Source organism: Rattus norvegicus, chromosome 4, assembly GCF_021556685.1.
Source record: "Rattus norvegicus strain SHRSP/BbbUtx chromosome 4, alternate assembly SHRSP_T2T, whole genome shotgun sequence".
Classification (NCBI taxonomy): domain Eukaryota; kingdom Metazoa; phylum Chordata; class Mammalia; order Rodentia; family Muridae; genus Rattus; species Rattus norvegicus.
The window spans coordinates 183,809,398-183,827,997 of record NC_141537.1 but is presented as its reverse complement, the minus strand read 5'-3'; the positions used below and the strand labels follow the sequence as shown (position 1 = coordinate 183,827,997).

The window sequence follows — 18,600 nt, the reverse complement described above, 5'->3', positions numbered from 1 at the left end:
GGGATCTACCTGATGCTACACTCACCACTACCCACATGCTTGGGTTTGCTTTACCATTGCTCCTGCCCATTTGGAAATCTCAGTTCGGGTCCTCACACCACGTGGCAGGTAGTTCATCAACTGAGCCATTTTCCCAGCTCAGATTAGCAAAATTTAACTAAATAAAGCTGTGAAGCTCAAGCCAATAAAAGCATGAAAATTACTAGCGACTAATTCTAGTCACCTTACTATAAATATCCTTTCCTTCATAATCTATTTTTTAAAATATATTCCTTATTCTTGGGGATTTAAAATTATTTTATTTTATATACTTACTTTGAGTGTGTGTGCATGTCTCTTTGTATGTGTCCCACAACACAGGTATGGAGGTCAGAGGACATGTGGGAGTTGGGAGTCAGCTCTCTCCTGTCTCCTTGTGGGTAGGGATCAAATCAGGCGGTCAGGGTTAATGACATTTGCTGAGCCATCTCACCAGCTCTGTCACCTATTTTCTTAACAGAAAGAAAATTTACTTTTGCAAGTTTGTCATTGTGAAACTCTATCTCTGTAAGCAAGATCTGGAATGATTTTAGTATAATTTCTTCTTTATACAAATATCAGTTAATATAAAATTGATCTAAGGTGCTATTCTGACTTGTTTTAAAGATGCAGAGGGTATGTTAAACAATTTTACAAAACGGGGTACTAAATGCAAGTCGTCATAAGCATACTTTTTGGAAAGTAGCTCTTACACATGTTACAGTCATTGGCACGCTAAAGTTGAATTTCTGTTCCCAACAGAAGAGTTTATTCAAGGACCAAATTGAGTTGTTCCTGCAGAATCATGTATTTCCATTAATATTGTCTAACCTGGGATATCTTCGAGCTAGAGTAAGTTTTCCTTACATCTGTTATAAGATCTCCACCTGTAGGGTAGATTCCTAAGTGAATGTCATGCTTTGGTAAAAGGCTTTTCATGTGTGACGCTGTCACAGAGTGCTGTCATGCCAGTGGCTGCCCTTTGACACTCACAGAGCTCTGCCATCCAGTGGCTGCCCCTGACACAGAGTGATGTCATCCAGTGGCTGCCCCAAACACAGAGTGATGCCATCCAGTGGCCGCCCCTTGACACAGAGTGATGTCATCCAGTGGCTGCCCCTGACACAGAGTGATGCCGTCCAGGGGCTGCCTCTGACAGACACTGCCACAGGACACTGCCATCCCAGTTAGTTCCCCTTCTTTCCTTGCAGTCCTGCTGGGTGCTTCATGCATTTAGTTCTTTGAAGTTTCACAATGAGCTCAACCTCAGAAATGCAGTAGAGTTAGCAAAGAAGAGCCTGATTGAAGACTTGGAGATGCCCGTCAAGGTGGAAGCTGCCCTTGCACTGCAGTCGCTGATCTCCAACCAGACACAAGGTGATGCCACGTGTATCTTTTCCTTCTTTTTATAAACGACCTTAAATAATCTCACTTCCTTCTTTAAAGAAGCAGATTTCTAAGCCTGAGGTCCAGAATTTAGATTCCTTGCTCCCCTCCTCCGAATTTTATAGGTATTTATTTTGTCCATTTTAGTTCTGTTGATTGTGGTTTCCAGAAAAATTTAGTCAGAAGCAATAATTGCTGGGTACTAGAGTAAGCTGGGCATTAAGGCACCTGGACCAGCTTTGGTGCTCTCTGACTGACCACATGAAACTGGGCAAGGCATCCGGCTTCTCTCTGAAGCCTAACAAGGCTGGCAAGCTTCTCGACCTGTTAGGCCTTCGTTTCTTCCTGTCTCACTTTAAGAAGTTAGATTGGACAGCACCAAAATTCAACTCTAGTGTTCTATGATTCTACCAGTGCAGAAAGTAGCAGGGAATATTCCCAGTGGGCAGTGACACAGCCAGTTTGTTCACAGAGATATTCTATTCAACATCCAAATCACCTTCGCAAGTCAGTTTAGCTTTATGAGAGCACAAGCTGTGTCCTGTTTTGCCTGACGCTGCATGACTCCAGAAGGTTATTTAATACGTCTCTGTAGCTTGCTCACCACAGCACAGCCACATCTAGATCCTTATCCTGGAGTTAGCATATATGAGTGATGAACTCTTGCTGATTTCTTCTTTCTGACTGCATTAGCCAAGGAGTACATGAAACCATACGTGAGATTCATCATGCAGGAGCTTCTGCACATTGTCAAAGAGACGGAGAGTGATGATGTCACTAACGTCATCCAGAAGCTCATATGTGAGTACAGTCACGACATGGCCTCCATCGCTGTGGACATAACCCAGCACTTGGTAAGTGATAGCTTGCTTCTGTTGGAGAGATGTGATTCCTTACAGGAACCCGCTGTGTACAGGGGAATGGCTGACTCAAGGCAGCTGCATTACTGAAAAGCCCATTCTGACATGGGTGACCATGAAAGTTGCATCCCCAAAGCTCCCTGCGTAATGTTGAAGCAACTCACTCTCTCCCCCTGCACTTACTGTCTTTATAATTTGGAGAGGAGCCTTGCGAATCTTATGAACTTGCTGAATTCCTTTTAAGAGCCTTGTAATTTTTGTTTACTTCCTGAATCTTATAAACTTTACTCTTCCCTTCACTCCCTTCAGGAAGAAATACCCACATAGCAGCAGTAAGAATGAGCTAAGTGTATATTAGTTTGGTAAAGAACCCTTAATGGGGGCTAGAGATAATGGTTCAGTGGTTGAGAGCACTGGCTGCTCTTTTTAGAGCAGGGTTCAGTTCCCAACACCCACATGGCAGCTCACAGCTGTCTGTAATTCTTGTTCCAGGGGATCCGGTACCTTCTGATCTCCATGGGCATCAGCCATGTGTGTGGTGCACAGACAGACATGGAGGCAAACACAAATGCACATAAAAAAAGAAAAGCCCTGAGGAGTCTAAACACCCCCCCCCCCCCCAATAAATTAAACTCCAGAATTTGGAGTTCAGTTTTATTTGTAAACACAATATGACAGTATTTGCCTTGGTCATTCAGATATTCCTAAGGTTGAATTGATTAGCCTTAAATTAACCTCTTTTTTCCTGTAATATCCTGAAATGTCACAACGACACTCTTAATGCGAGCATTCTGAGCTCTCACTTTTGCACTTGGAATTTCATCTTCCTTATACGTGGTGTGTGTGTGTGTGTGTGTGTGTGTGTGTGTGTGTGCGTGCGTGCTCGTGCATGTGTGCATGTGTACAGTGTGTGTACAACTCTGCGGGGTTGGTTTTCTTCTTCTGAATTAATGTGTGTTCTGGGGATTGAACTTCTGTTGCCAAGCTTGTGTGGCAAGTGCCTTTACCTCAGAGCCATTTTGCCAGCCCAGGAGAATGGTTTGTTGTTATTGCCACCTTGATAATTTTTTTTTACTGTTTCCCACCCTCTTCTATACCTATACTTCCTGATATGGATATCAGACTGGAACTGAATCCTCCCCCTATATCCTTTCTTCTCTTTTTGTCTGTGTCTGTGTCTGTTTTTTTTTTTTTTATTTGTTTTTGTTTTGTTTTGTTTTTTAATAACTTCTGAGTAATCTTTGCTTTCATTTTCTAAGTTTTCTGTCACATTTTTCTTTTTAGAAACACTTTTGGCAGCATTTCTAGATTTCAGTTTTATTTGCCTAAAGATAAACTAACAGTTAAATAAATATTAGCTATTGGTTACCTTAGCTAATATGTGTTTCGTGTCATGACTACAGTGGATACCAAAGGGTGGTTATGGGCTGGAAAGATGGCTCAGAGGTTAAGAGCACTGACTGCTCTTCCAGAGGTCCTGAGTTTAATTCCCAGCAACCACATGGTGGCTCACAACCATCTGTAATGGGATCTGATGCCCTCTTCTGGTGTGTCTGAAGACAGCTACACTGTACTCGTATACATTAAATAAATAAATCTTTAAAAAACAAAAACAAAGAAGCAAAAGGGTGGTTATTCTTTTTTCTATTCTTTTTTTTTTTTTTCGGAGCTGGGGACCGAACCCAGGGCCTTGCGCTTGCTAGGCAAGCGCTCTACCACTGAGCCAAATTCCCAACCCAAGGGTGGTTATTCTTAAAGCATGCGGTGAGGGGCTGGGGATTTAGCTCAGTGGTAGAGCGCTTACCTAGGAAGCGCAAGGCCCTGGGTTCGGTCCCCAGCTCCGAAAAAAAAAGAACCAAAAAAAAAAAAAAAATGCAGTGATCTGTCATTGCAAGAAAAAAGATGATCCAGTCCACAAAGCACAGAACTTAGTGTCTGAGAAATGCTAGCATTTCGGTGTGCAATGCCTCTCCCTTGCCATGGTACCAATGAGTATTATAATGTAATTTTCACAGGCTGAGATATTTGGTAAAGTTCTTCAAAGTGACGAGTATGAGGAAATTGAAGACAAAACTGTCATGGCCATGGGAATTTTACACACTATCGACACTATCTTAACCGTTGTGGAAGACCATCCAGAGGTGGGTAGGCTACCTGTGCTTTATTAGAATAGTTATATTAACTGAAATTTATGTGACAATGGTTACAAATTCTTGTCTTTTTAATTTATTATTTATGTGTGTGTGTGTATACATGTCAGGCATATATATTTGTGTGTGTATATCAAATGTGTGTAAATACATATGGTGTCCTCAGAAGAGGACATCAGATCTTCTGGAGTTGTAGGCAGTCGTGGGCAGCCTGACACGGGTGCTGGGCTTTGAACCCAGGTCCTCTGAGATCTGCAGGCTCTCTTAACCACTGAACTATCTCTCCAGCACTGTGTGCTGTGGTCTTCCCTGCTGACGTGTCTCACCAGCCCAAAGTCTTCTATTAATGGTTTATATTTAGTTATAGTAGTAAGTTTTAAAAATTGTCCTCACTTTTGCGTTTATGGAGGAAGATTATAACCCCATGGCCAGCCTGGGCTAGCACATAAATTGCTCTCAAATTTTAAAGTAATGTATTAAGATGATTGGGGAAGGAACTTGCACGTTTATTGAAAGTCAACAGTATATAAGCCTTTGCATTAATCTGAGTTCAGGTCATATCTACTGTGTGCCCGGATAGGTGTCTGTGAATTGCTGATTGAATAGACCAAGGGTCTTGCCTTCCAGGAACCCAGGTCTAATCGTAGTGGAGAGGGAAGGAGCTTTCAGCTACAGTGGCCAGTATTAGTAAAGGAACATTGTTGTAATGCAAGGGGTGCAGTAAGACTGGAGAGGAATAAGCAAAAACTTAAAGACATCCAACTCTCAGAGGAACACTAAAGGTGAAATAGAAATAAATTTTTGAGACAAGGTCTTAAGCCACCCAGCTTGGCCCCAAACTTAACTCTGTAACCAAGGACAGCCTTGGCCACCTTGTGCTTGGATAAAACATGTATTTCTGCAGTGCTGGGGATGGCATTCAGGGCTTCATGCATGCTAGCAGTCATTCTACCAGCTGAGTTACATCTCAGGCCCAGGGTCAAGAGTTTAGATGTTGTATTCAGTACTTAGCTGGTTCAGGAATGTTAATAGGTAATAAAGTCACTTTTACAAAGGCAGAAGTGAGTAAGGGTCAGGAGGCTCAGGGTTATTGTACCTGGTCACAACGGATCAGTTATGGGTTTAGATTTGTCATTGGGCCATTGTTGTCACATGTCAGCTTTTCCATGACAACCCACAGTTCTCCTTCCCGAGTGGAATGTGGCCTTTCCTTAAAGAAAATTAGCACAGACTGCTATGCTTAGTGGTGACAGATTTGCTCAGTAAGTGAGGGTTTGGGAAGCAGGTGCCAGCTCTTTACACTGTGCTGTCAGCCAGGTGACTGCAGATTCAACCCATGTTTGTCAGGCACCCAAGGAGCTTGCTGAAATAGTGCGGTGTTACTCTGCCCATCCTTCCTGTACCTTAAGGTCTTTGAGTGGATCTTTAATTTTCATGTTCAGTATTTTATTTTTGTGTTTTCATGTTGAAATCTGGTCTTCTTGGTAACAGTGAGTTAGACCAAATTAACTCAGAGTAGCTATACTTAAGTTAATTATACTTTAGCCTTTTTTTTCCTCTTTTTAAATTTCACAAGACCTTAGTAATCACTGAATCCAGTTTTCCCAAGTACGAGTATGTGAAGAGAGAAAACTGCCTAATTTTGAAAACAAAAGCATTTTGCATTTTTGAGTTTGTTATTAATTTTTTTTTAAATTATAAGTAATGTTGAACCTTCAAAGTTACTATAATTAGCAAAGGAGCCGTGAGTTAAGGTTGAGGCACACTTGGCAAACCACATCTGGCTTCATACCTACAGATGAAAATGCAAAGCCTTCTGTGTAGTTAGAAGCAAAACCAACTATAATTTGCTGTCCTGGTCACCTGTTCTTAAATTTTTCACAGATTAAAAAATAATTTTAAAAAATATTTCTTTTTTGAGATTATCATATAATCACACCATTTCTCTTTTCCTCTTCCTCCCTCCAAACCCTCCCACTCCCTTTTTCAAATTCATGGACTCTTTTTTCATTAGTTTCGACATACATATATGTGCATTTTAGTTAGAGGTACGTGTCCGCATGTGGATGTATGCACGTGCGTGTGGATGCCCTTGTACCCAGGGGCTGGAGTTACTACAGGAAGTTGTGCACTTCCTGGCCACTGTGTTGTTGAAATTTTTAATCCTGATCTGGGGCTTCCACCCCGGCCTTTGATCATTCAGTTCCCAGATTAAAGACAACTTTTATATTTACAATAAGCCTTAAACGGCACAAGAGTTGGGCGGATCCACCCTCCATGCTGTTAGACTCTACTTTCCTATGGATAACCCCCAGCTATTACTTACTGTGTTTCATCTGGGCTGCTCTCAACCAGTCGGCCAGCCCTCAGGACCATGCTTTCTTGACTCCTAACCGTGGCATCTTCCTCTTCTTCCTTCCTCTTCTTCTCCCCATCGTGGTCCTCCCCCTCCCCCAAGCTCAGGAATCCTAAACACCATCTATAGATGTCTCTTCTGCCCAGCTATTAGCTGTTGGTATCTTTATTTACCGATTAGAAATAGCCTGGCAACAAGGTCACATAGCATCACTTGGGTCTACCTGTGTGTGGACTCCAGGTCCCCCCCCCCCCCACACACACACACACACTCTTAGCATTACAGTACACAGCAAGACCAAACCTCAACACGTCTGTCCTGTGACCTGAACTGGGCTCTCATATAGTACTATCTTTGAGACATCTCTCCTGCTCATTCCTTAATTTTTTTCAAAGAAAAACAGACCTATGGTTACTTAGAAAGGGCAAAATTTGGAAATCTAAAATGGTACCCAAGCAGGTTTATTTTTATTTGATGTTTTAAGGATATTGGCAGAGTCTGGATTTTGGATCATTTGAACTTCAAAATAATAGTTTAGCACATAGCAAGTTATCAAACTGTACCCTAAAATTATTATTTCAATTAAATAAAAGATATCACAAGTGGGCTGGAGAGATAGCTCAGTGGTTAAGAGCACTGGCTGCTCTTCCAGAGGTCCTGAGTTCAATTCCCAGCAACCACATGGTGGCTCACAACCATCTATAATGAGATCTGGTGCCCTCTTCTGGCTTGTAGGTGTATATGCAGACAGAATAGTGTATGCATAATAAATAAATAAATAAATCTAAAAACAAAACAAACATTTAAAAAAGTCTACAAGTAAAATTAAAATTGAATATTAGAATATGCTCTAAGATTGAATTGTACATTTACACAGTGGTGTATCTCACCACTGATTTTTAACTTTTTTTTTTTTATTTTTAGCTTTTATTCATTTAAAATATATTTGATACAGTAACCAGGCATAGTGGCATATAGTTTTAATCCCAGCACTTGGAAGTCAGGGGCATGTGGATCTCTGCGAGTTCAAGGCAAGCCTGGTCTGCAGAGTGATTTCCAGGACTAGTCAGAGCTGCACAGTGAGACCCTGTCTTAGGGGGGAAAAGTCTGATATAGCAGCTGGTCATGGTGGTGCATCCTTTTAATCCCAGCCATTCAGGAGACAAGGCAGGAAGGTGTATTTCTATGAATTTGAGACCAACCTGATCTACTGTAGTGTATCTACTATGTAGTGAGTTCTAGGTCAGCCAGGGCTATACAACGACACTTCTGGGCGTGGGTATATCTATGTGTTGAGTATTTAATAGCTGAAGAGTCCTGAGAAGATACTTAGTTAAACTCTGAACCCTACTCAGTTACTCCAGTCATCAAATTTCTTCTCAGAAGCCGTCGTTTTCTCTTGAAATCTCTCTGAGATTTTTCTGTTGCCGAGCTAGCAGAAAGTCAGTGCGTGTATTGATGATAAAATGGTTTGCTGAAATCCCTTCCCTGGCAGAGTGTGAACAACATCTGCTTTCTCCCATCTAAGGTCCCAGTGACTAACCAGAATTTGATTCTATCCCAATCACTCTGGAGAACCATTGAGTTTATCGAGCTTACTTAGATGGTGGGTGAACCCAAAGCAGGCTCGCTTGAATGTCTTCATTCAGCATGGCTGCTGGCTTCCTCATAGATGGAGAGTCCCTCTTCAGTTACCCCTCCCCTACCTCAGCCTATATACTGTAGACCCCCTCCAAGACACTAAGACCATGTGTATTTAGGGCAGACTCAATATATACGGCTGGGAGAATTCTCAGGTTTGGGCCCATGCTTTCCCCATCTCCTCCTCCCGTGAGGAATGTCAGTAGTTGACAGACCTGCTCCTGATGGATGCTTGCAGGCAGTCATAGCTGAGCTGGTGGAGATGGCAGTTGTTCTGCCCAGAGAGCAGAGCTGCGTAACAACGTGTTATGCAGTAGCTTTAACTGACATGTTTTATGCAGTTCGTCTTGTGATTCTTCCACACCACTCAGTAAGCATACAGTTTTAATAGAATTCTCTCATATGTGTGTCACATTTACATGGCCGATCCCTAGTGAGTAGACACCGACATTCCATGTTAAATGAGCATTTGTTTGTTAGGGTCACGTATCTTGTTGCATTGAATGGCCTTTTCCATGTCCTCTTACAGGAGTGGGAAGTGTCTGTGAGCCAGTTTCTTGAGGTGATGTTGGCTGAGATTTCATACAAGTGTGCACTCCCGAGATCAGAGCACCTGTCTTTCCTACCCCACACTTCGGACAGTGTTAGCTTTTGTATTCTGTCTGTAATCTCTCCCTAGGTGAGAGTGACCGTCTCTTCATGAGCTGGAGGCATTTTTGTTTTTTATAGGCTTTACCTGCTTTTCTGTTAGGTTTCGTGTAAGGGAATCTATTATTTGGGATTCCACTCTGCAGTATTTCAGTCCAGTTGTCATTTGTCTTGGTCTCCTCATGCCCTCGTGCAGGAAGACTTGCTCTTTTGCAGTCAGGTGGTGCAGTGTCTTTAGTTCTTGTTTGGTGGTGACCTTCCTTTCCTCCTTTTGGTTGTACAAGGATTCTCTTACTTTTTCTGTTTTTTTTTTTTTTTTTTTTTTAAAGAACAGTCAGTGCTCTTTTTTTTTTTTATTACATTTATTTATTTATTATGTATACATCATACAGCTTTCTGCCTGCATGTATGCACCTGCAGGCCAGAAGAGGGCACCAGACCTGATTATAGATGGATGTGAGCCACCATGTGGTTGCTGGGAATTGAACTCAGGACCTCTGGAAGAGCAGTCAGTGCTCTTAACCGCTGAGCCATCTCTCCAGCCCCCCCTTTTTTTTTTTTTATGTTATGGTTTTGTACGTAGAACTCTCTGACCCCTAAGTAGTTTATTTGGTATAGAATGTGATGAGGAGGTGTCCAATTCGGATTTTCCACGGGTTTAACTTGCATCACTGTCATTGGTCAACTTCCAGAACCTCCCTGTGTTTTCCCATATTTACTTTCCCCATGAAGATTACAACTTCCATCCTCAAAAACCATCTCGAAGATATTTCATTGGGATGACGTGAATTTATATGTTAATTTCAGAATGATCACAGTGATTTGGACTCTTTAAAATTTATCTTTAGATTATACAGCAGCTGGAGAACATCTGTCTACGAATCATTGATCTTGTCCTACAGAAGCATGTTATTGGTAAGTTCAGGGGTTGGAGAAAAGGTAAACAGATTTTTTTTTTCAATTTGATGAACCGAAAGCATAGTTTTTAACCCTTCAAACTCAGTGAGGTTAACGGTTTTGAGAAAGGGGAACTTGGTTTCTTTAAACTTAAAGCTCAGCTTTCTGATAATAGCTAGGTATATTTTAATTCAGTGGTAAAACTCTTAATGTGTCCAGGGAAGAATTTCTGACTTTAGAAAATTTAAAGGCTGGAGAATGCAGTATTTACATTTTAAGAGATGAACTGGGGTTATAGGTTATAGGTCAGTTGGTAGCGTGCTTGCCTGCTACGCAGGAAGCCCTGGGTTTTGTTCCCAGCACCACACATGGTAACATGGGTGGGACAGCACTTGGGATGTGGAGGGAGGAAGGGCAGAAGTTCAAGGTCGTCCATCTTTGGCTGCATAGTTTGAGGCCAGCCTGGGATACTTGAGACCATAGTGGGGGGTTAGGGAGGAAGAAGAGAGGGAGAGAGGGAGAAGGAAAGAAAGGGGAGAAAAAAGGGAAGGAGAGGAAGACGGGGAGAGGGAGAGAGAAGTGGGTGAAGTGCTTTAGTCTGGGATGTAGAAAGCTGTGTATTTTACTGAGTAATCACAGGGCATGTAAATACAGAGCATCTCTTTGGGCCTCTTCACTTACATGAGGTATAAAGTATTCTGAAGAATACTTCTCAAACTGTAAGTTATAGAACTGGAAGAAAATGAGATATATTTTATAGTTGTTGGTAAAACTAAAAAATGTGATAGTAATATATCTCTGTACCATTAAGCTCTTCAACAATATTACTAATTACTTATGTTTTAAATCTACATGGTAGAGCCATGCTAATATAGTTCTTATAAATTTGTAATATAATTTATAGATAGAAACTATGTTATAAAATAGACATTTGAATTTATTTATTTAGTGGGGTCTCATTATATAGCTCTGGCTGTCCTGGAACTCACCCTATAGACTAGGCTGGCCTCAAAATCAGAGAGCTTCTGCCTGCCCCTGACTCCCAAGTGCTGAGATTAAAGGTGTTTACCACTCTGCCTCAGCTGAAATTTGAATTTTCTCCCCAGGATTTCACTGTTACCTTGAGTAGCCTGGAACTTGCTATGTAGACCAGGCTGGCCTTGAACTTAGAGCTCTGCCTGCCTCTGCCTACAGAGTGCTGGAATTAAAGGCATGCACCACCACACATGTCCTAAAATAGAAATTTTAAACGTTTTTTCAGTACTATGCACAGATTGTTGTCTGTCTTTGTTGAGTAGAGGGTAGATCTCAGTAAGAGTTGAAGGCAGCCTCTCTGGCTGATGCCACTGAGGAAGGGGTGCAGGGAAGCATGTGACCGACACATGGAAGGGGTTTGAATCCTCTGGATGGTCCCCTTTAATCTTGCTATTTCTCGCATTCTAACTAGAGTTTTTTCTCTTCTAGAATTCTATGAGGAAATCCTTTCTCTGGCATACAATTTAACCTGCCATGCCATCTCCCCGCAGATGTGGCAGCTCCTGGGCATTTTATTTGAAGTTTTCCAGCAGGATTGCTTCGAGTACTTCACAGGCATGCACGATCATACAACAGCTTTTCTCTCTATCTATATGTATTTCCCTTAACAATGGATGATTCAGCACTAATCAGGTGTTTTCATTCAGTGGTCAAAGAAAGGGTGGGGTGATTATACTGGCTACCTGTCTCGTTTCTTAGTTTGCAACCAGCGTGTATTTGTGTGTAAATTGAGTAAATACTTTCTGAACACAGCTATGTCCTGAGCACTGTCATCAGCCCAGCCATGTAGCAGTGGGTGGCTGCAGCCCTTCTGTAGTTTGCATTCTAGCAGGAGGGGAAGTAGCAAGGGAGCTTTTTTTTTTGGTTCTTTTTTTTTTTTTTTCCCCGGAGCTGGGGACTGAACCCAGGGCCTTGCGCTTCCTAGGCAAGCGCTCTATCACTGAGCTAAATCCCCAACCCCAGCAAGGGTGCTTTAAGGCTTGAGGCCTTGGCTGTATGTCAGGTAGTACTGAGTGCAGTGGGAACGGGAACAGGGAAAGGTTAGAAGTGTTATTCTGATAAACAGTGAGCATTTTAACCTTCCTACCCTGCATTGTCTTCAGACATAAATAGCATAGGTATATCATGACCTTTCCTAGCGTTTGTGGTTGCTAAGGGAGACAGTATTTGAGTGCTATGGAGCTGTGGTTCCAGTGGGAATCATTCATTCTGCACCTGTTGCACAATTCTCAATGGGATTCTGGGTCTTTCCCCAGACATGATGCCTCTCCTGCATAATTACGTGACCGTGGACACCAACGCGCTGCTGTCCAATCCAAAGCACTTAGAAGTCTTGTTCACAATGTGCAGGAAGGTAAGTGCCTTCTGCCAATTGTCCTGTGACTCTTTACCATGTTTAAGTGTTTAGTTTATATTGCTTTACCGGAATAAATCTATCAATTTCATTTTAAAAATGACTTTGTGATTGTTGTAACTTGAAAGTTTCACAGTATGTGTTGCACTTAGATCACTTCGATGTCTACGAACTTTGAAATTTTCTAAGTTAATACAACCATCTCTCAGTGTCCATAGAGACCACTCTGGTCCCATAACTAACAAGTATGGTCTTTGTCCACAGCCCTTGTACATCTCGGCATGTACTTTAACTCACTTTCGTAACACCTAATATAGTGTAATGTTATGTAAATAGTTGTAACCATGTGGTCAGGGAATAGCAACAAGAGAAAGAATCTGGCACATTCAGTGTGGGTCCCAGTCTTAAAACGTTTGGCTTATGGCTGGCTGAATCCATTGGTAGAGAACCTTGCAATATGGAGAGCCAGCTCTCTACTTTTCATTTTTTTCTTTCTAAAATATAAACTTCATGGGTGCAGGAAAGATGGCTCAATGATTAAGAGCACTTGTTGCTCTTGCAGAGGACCCAGGTTTGGTTCTCAGCACCCACATGGTGGCTCATAGCCATCTGTGACTTCAGTTCTGGGGGTTTTGCATACCTTCCTCTGGCCTCTGTGGGTACCAGGCATGTACATGGTGTACACACATAACTTGGAGGCAAGACACACCCATAAAAATTAAATAAATCTAAAATGAAGATTTAAAAACACAAGCTTGTTAATAAGTAAAGGAAAACTAACCACACAGGCAGCCAGCCTGTGACAGAATGGTGCCGATCTTTTAACTTTTAACGAAATGTATATTGGAAGCCATCTATGTACCTGGATGTAGATAATCTAAGCACAAGCAACATACAGCAATGGTGAGAGTTACAGAAGCAACACTTAGTTTAGTATGTGATGATTCATGGATGTATTTATGCACAGACATGGTTGTCTACTGTACTGATTATCTTAACCACTATTTGGTTATACCTTACAATTTTTTTCAATGACTAAGTCATGTTTACCTCCTTCAAGGAAGTGTGTGTGTGTGTGTGTGTGTGTGTGTGTGTGTGTGTGTGTGTGTGTATGCGCGCGCACGTGTACGTATATGTATGTAAATTTGTAATGCATCAATCTGGCAGACAAACTGTGGAAAGCTCAAATAGCCAGAAACCAAAAGGTTAGGCCATGGAGTTGGGGGCGGGAAATAGCTGTGGTGCAGCATGGTTCTCATTAGCAGGGAGGTGACTCAGGGGGCTGGTAAGAGCTATAAACTGGTAATCAGTGCATCTGGTTTGGGTCCCACTTAAATTATAAAGAGCTTCCAAAGTTGTACAAATGTCTTCTCTAAGCTCAGATTTTAAAAACGCCTGTAGCTCTCTCTGTAAAACACTTTTATCCACCTGTCAGTCTTCATGCCTCAGCCCTCAGTTATAGGGACAAGGGGGAAGGAAAACTGCTGTGTACAGCAGTTGCGTGTGTGCCCTCAGGAACTCAGTGTTCTGTATAGCAGACACAGAGAAGGCAGTGTTCACAGCATTGTTCCTGTCAAGTAGGTGACATACTTCATTTTCTTCGTTTTAATACTATTCATATTTATTACTATTGAAGTGCACCAGATGTTTCCTGTGTAATCGTGTGTGTAAGTGTGCGTGTGTGTGTGTGTGTGTGTGTGTGTGTGTGTGTGTGTCTGTGCTCGAGTGCGTGCGCACTAGCTCCACCTCCCAGAGATGCCATCTCTTCCTGACTAGTGTCTTGTGTGTGTTCACCATGCCTGCTTCTAAGAATGTTTGTATCTTCTCCTCCCCAACCTAATGAGTTTCTTGGGATTGTCTAGAGGAGACCTGCTACACCTCTGAAGACCTCATCTCTTGCTTAGCAACTGTTCTGAGCCTTTTTGCATGTTACCGTATTTAACTTTTACGATGTTAGGGAGCCCCACTTTCATCCCTGGGCCTGCTGCTTGGTAAATTGTTCTAGGTCTCAGAGCTCCTGTGCTGGAACCGTGTTTGAAGTCAGGTGTGTGGCTCCACAGTCTATCTGTAAATTACAAGATATGTCTTGTTTCTTTGCCTTTTCGAAAACAAAGATCTGTCTGCTTCTGTCTCCCAGTGCTGGGATTAAAGGTGTGTACCACCAGACCTGCCCAGAAAGTTGCTCTTCTAAAGTCAGTGATCCCTGTTCAATGTGATGGCTGGCCTTTAATCCCAACACTTGAAAGGCAGAGGCAGGTAGACTTCTCTGAGCCAGATCTTAGTGGTTCACATGGTGAGCTCTAAGCCAGCCAGAGCTACGTAGAGATCCTGTAACAGCAAAACTCATTTCTGACTGACTTCACAGGGTTTGCTTCCTGTGGTGTCATGGACTTCCCTGTGGCACTCATGCTGAGCTAACTTGTCTCTCTAGGTGCTGTGTGGAGAGTCAGGGGAGGATGCCGAGTGCTACGCTGCAAAACTCTTGGAAGTCATCATTCTTCAGTGCAAAGGAAGGGGAATTGATCAGGTGATACATGGCAGAAAAGCATCCTCCCGGACACTTACATAAAGAAATGCCTGTGCTTGATTGATATTCTACTTATGTTTGATGGAAAATTAAAAAGGCAGCCAGAGTTTGTGCCTGCTGGTGGGGTGCAAATCCTGTTTGAATAATAGAAAAAAAACCGACTCAGAAACATTTACAACAATGATGTTTAATAAGCAGTAACAGAGAACAAACAGGCACATGTGTAGTAGAGGTCACATGGGTCTGAGCAATTGGTTAAACAGAGAACCTTGAGTGGAAAAATGGCAAGGTCGAAGGTTGCTGAGCGTGCTACCAATGGATAAGTCTTCTGCAGTTGGGCAAGGAAGCAGCGGCTGGTGTAGGTGTGAGGAAAGCAGTGATTGTGAAGCAGGAGATGGTGTCAGAAACATCAGATTATATATAGCAGGAGATTGCGTAGGAAGCATCAGAAAAGAGAAGGCATTAGAGGAGAGAGCTGGGTAAAGGACAAGAGTGTAGGTTTGCCTGCAGGATCTTCCCTGGGTGGGGAAGCTAATGGGCAGCAGCATATGGAAGCAGAGTTACGCAACCCACACTTCCTGTCTATAAGTGGTGATAGAGTTCATAAAACAAAAAGTTTCCTAAGGTCAGATCAAGGGGAAAATGGGCCAGGCAAAAGTCAACAGATTTTATTGTGTGCCCACTGGCGTGTGTCTGGGAAGGTGTATTTGTATTATTTCCAAGTTAAATATGAGTGGTTTTGCTTTCTAAACTCCAGGGCCATACTGATTGTCCTGAAAGTGCTGTTTAGATAATGCTAATACAGGCACATGGCTTGAGGCAGAAAGAGGGAATGTGGAAACTTGTATGACAACCAGCTCATCACTGACTTGGAGTTGTATGTGATGTGGGAAAAGGTGACAGCTTCAGTTTGGACAGATGTGGTTATTAGGAAGGAATTGAAGAGTTCCTTCATCTGGACCGGCCCCTGTACAGTCAGTAAGAATTTGCAGCATAGTGCCGTGGGTTTGTATTTGACCTGGGCTGCAGAGGAACTGGGAGGCTTGAGACTGTGCTAAGGAGTGGAGGACGGTAGGTGATTGAATTTTGGCATGGACACAGGTCTCACCCGACTTTACACTTCTCTGTGTTTCCTGTCAGCTGCTGTTGAGTTACAGGCTGGTCAGAATCAGGTTTCACTTTCAGAAGAGAATACTTCAGAGGTCACTGTGAGCTATTTCTACCAGGAGGGCAATATATCTTATCTGTGATGTGAGGGCTGTTGCTGATGATCTTTCATTTATTCATTATTTATTAGATAAAATATTTCTATGAATTTTTTTCTAAGTCATCAGTCGAAAGTCAGAAAGGAATGATTGTTATATTAATTTTAAAATTTAAAGGGTTAGGGCTAACGCTTGGTGGCTTTACATATATCTGATAGTAGATATCATTTCACTGTGGCTTATGATTTTTAATATATCAGACAAATACGATACGACCCAATCAAAGAACACTTAGTATCTAAATGGGAAGCCAGTGCAGGGCTAGCACTGTGGTCAGAGGACTTGAGACCCGCACTCCTTTTTTTCAGCACTTTTGAGCTTTCAGGTGTATCTGTAGGATTTTGTTTTTCAGGAGACAAACCAATCATGTCACACTCTTGCTCATTTAAATCCCAAATTTGTCACTTACCTTAAGCATGGAAGTGGTTGAGTGAGTGAACTGTTTTAAGGGACGAGCTCATAGGCAATCTCCAGTGGCTCCAGTGTGGATGTAAGAGGCAGGCGACGTCTTCAACTATTACTCTTTGTCTCCTTAGTCTCTGAGTTTGGTGGAAATGTAGGTCTTTAAAAGTCTCCTAATTGAAATAAGCAAACACTTATTGTCACAAGGACTCAGTTATTGGTGATACAGGGAGTCTCCTGGCCGCTGTGTGTGGGTGACTCTTGCTTCAATCCTATCCTCTAGTGTATCCCACTGTTCATTCAACTCGTCTTGGAGAGGTTAACCCGCGGGGTCAAGACGAGTGAGCTGCGCACAATGTGTCTTCAGGTGGCCATTGCGGCCCTTTACTACAGCCCTGAACTGCTGTTCCACACACTGGAGCGAGTCCAGCTGCCACACAACCCAGGACCTGTCACGTCGCAGTTTATAAACCAGTGGATGAGCGACACCGATTACTTCCTTGGGTGAGTGCCTTTTACATTGCTTTGCTGTTGCAGGAAATCTACTTTGTAGTACACAGAGGTGTGTTGTGAGATAATCTTTATAACTCGGGGACCTTTAAGTGTACTATTTAGATTTTTGAAGATTAAGAATGTTTAAAAAATTATTTATTTTGTCTGTGGGGGCAGACTTATATCATGGCATGTGCATTTCTGAGGACAGCTTTTAGGAGTCTGTTCTAAAAGCATTCTTAAAGCAGCACCTTTATTTGCTGAGCCATCACTCCAGTCCACATAATTAGGAAATATGGATTAGAAGTATAACCTGATGGAAAGATATAGAATATAGTGTTTAGTGTAAGTTCTAACTTTATTCTTTTCAAGACTGATCTCATGTGGCCAAGCTGGCCTTGAACACCTGATCCTCCTGCCTCTGCCTTCTGAGTACCGAGCTTTTAAGATTTATTTTTATTCATGTATATGTGTGTATCTCTGTGGAGGCATGCCATGTGTACTCTATGCATGTTTGGGTATGTTCAGAGGCCAGAACAGGTGTTGGGTCTCCTAGAGCAGGTGTTGGGTCTCCTAGATCAGGTGTTGGGTCTTCTAGAGCAGGTGTTGGGTCTCCTAGATCAGGTGTTGGGTCTTCTAGAGCAGGTGTTGGGTCTCTAGAGCAGGTGTTGGGTCTCTTAGAGCAGGTGTTGGATCTCCTAGAGCAGGTGTTGGATCTCCTAGAGCAGGTGTTGGACCTCCTAGAGCAGGTGTTGGGTCTCCTGGAGCAGGTGTTGGAGCTCCTGGAACAGGTATTGGAGCTCCTGGAGCTGGTGTTGTAGGTGATTCTAAGCCATTTGTCGTGGGTGCTGGGACTCAAGCTCAGGTCCTCTAGAAGAACAGCAGTTGCTCTTACTCACTGAGCTTGTTTCCTCCTAACTTTTGTCTTTTAATTTTGATATTTTAAAACAAAAGAAATATTTCATAGACAAATGTGTCTAAATTAACCAATCATTTTTCCTTTGGAATTAATTTTTTTTTTATTCTGTTATGGCAAAGACTGATGGCAGATGTATGTATGGTTAGCCAGGTCAGCACACCAGATGAAACAGCTTTTGGCACCCTGGGTTGGTGTAGATGGAGCATATCTGCCAAGAAACCCTGAGGACCAGGCTAAGGGAGCACAGTATGGAGAGCCCTTCACTTTTCCCATTGTATAGAAATTGTATGCTGTCAAGGAGCCATTTCTGCTCTAGCAAACCTCATTATACCAACATTCGGATACAGCTCTTTCATTAATCATAAGTGGTATTATAGCAAGGGTAAATGCTAATGGCAGACTCCTATAAGCCCTTTCCCCCTCCTGAAGCCAAGTCTTTTTATAGAGCCTAGGCTGATCTTGAAATTGCTCTATAGTTCAGGTTCACCTTGACTTTACATTGCCCCTGTCTCAGCCTCCTCAGTGCTGGGATTATAGGTTTGAGCCACCACACCTGACTCTCCCCACAAGTCTTTGGTGATAACCGTTGGTCTGTTTGTAGAATTTGGTTTACACGGGCTTCAATTGCTTTAAGTTTTTCTAGAGCTGTG

General features: G+C 42.4%; 1 protein-coding gene across 2 annotated transcripts in view; it reads left to right on the top strand.

The window, feature by feature from the left end:
• The window catches only part of Ipo8 (importin 8), a 64,493-nt gene that overhangs the window by 33,395 nt on the left and 12,498 nt on the right, over positions 1 to 18,600 (top strand). For both annotated transcript variants that reach the window (NM_001400882.1, XM_087659283.1), the window contains 9 exon segments: positions 781 to 870; positions 1,230 to 1,395; positions 2,098 to 2,258; positions 4,280 to 4,405; positions 9,908 to 9,974; positions 11,421 to 11,546; positions 12,248 to 12,345; positions 14,777 to 14,872; positions 16,823 to 17,043. In NM_001400882.1, the coding sequence (NP_001387811.1) occupies positions 781 to 870; positions 1,230 to 1,395; positions 2,098 to 2,258; positions 4,280 to 4,405; positions 9,908 to 9,974; positions 11,421 to 11,546; positions 12,248 to 12,345; positions 14,777 to 14,872; positions 16,823 to 17,043 (1,151 nt within the window).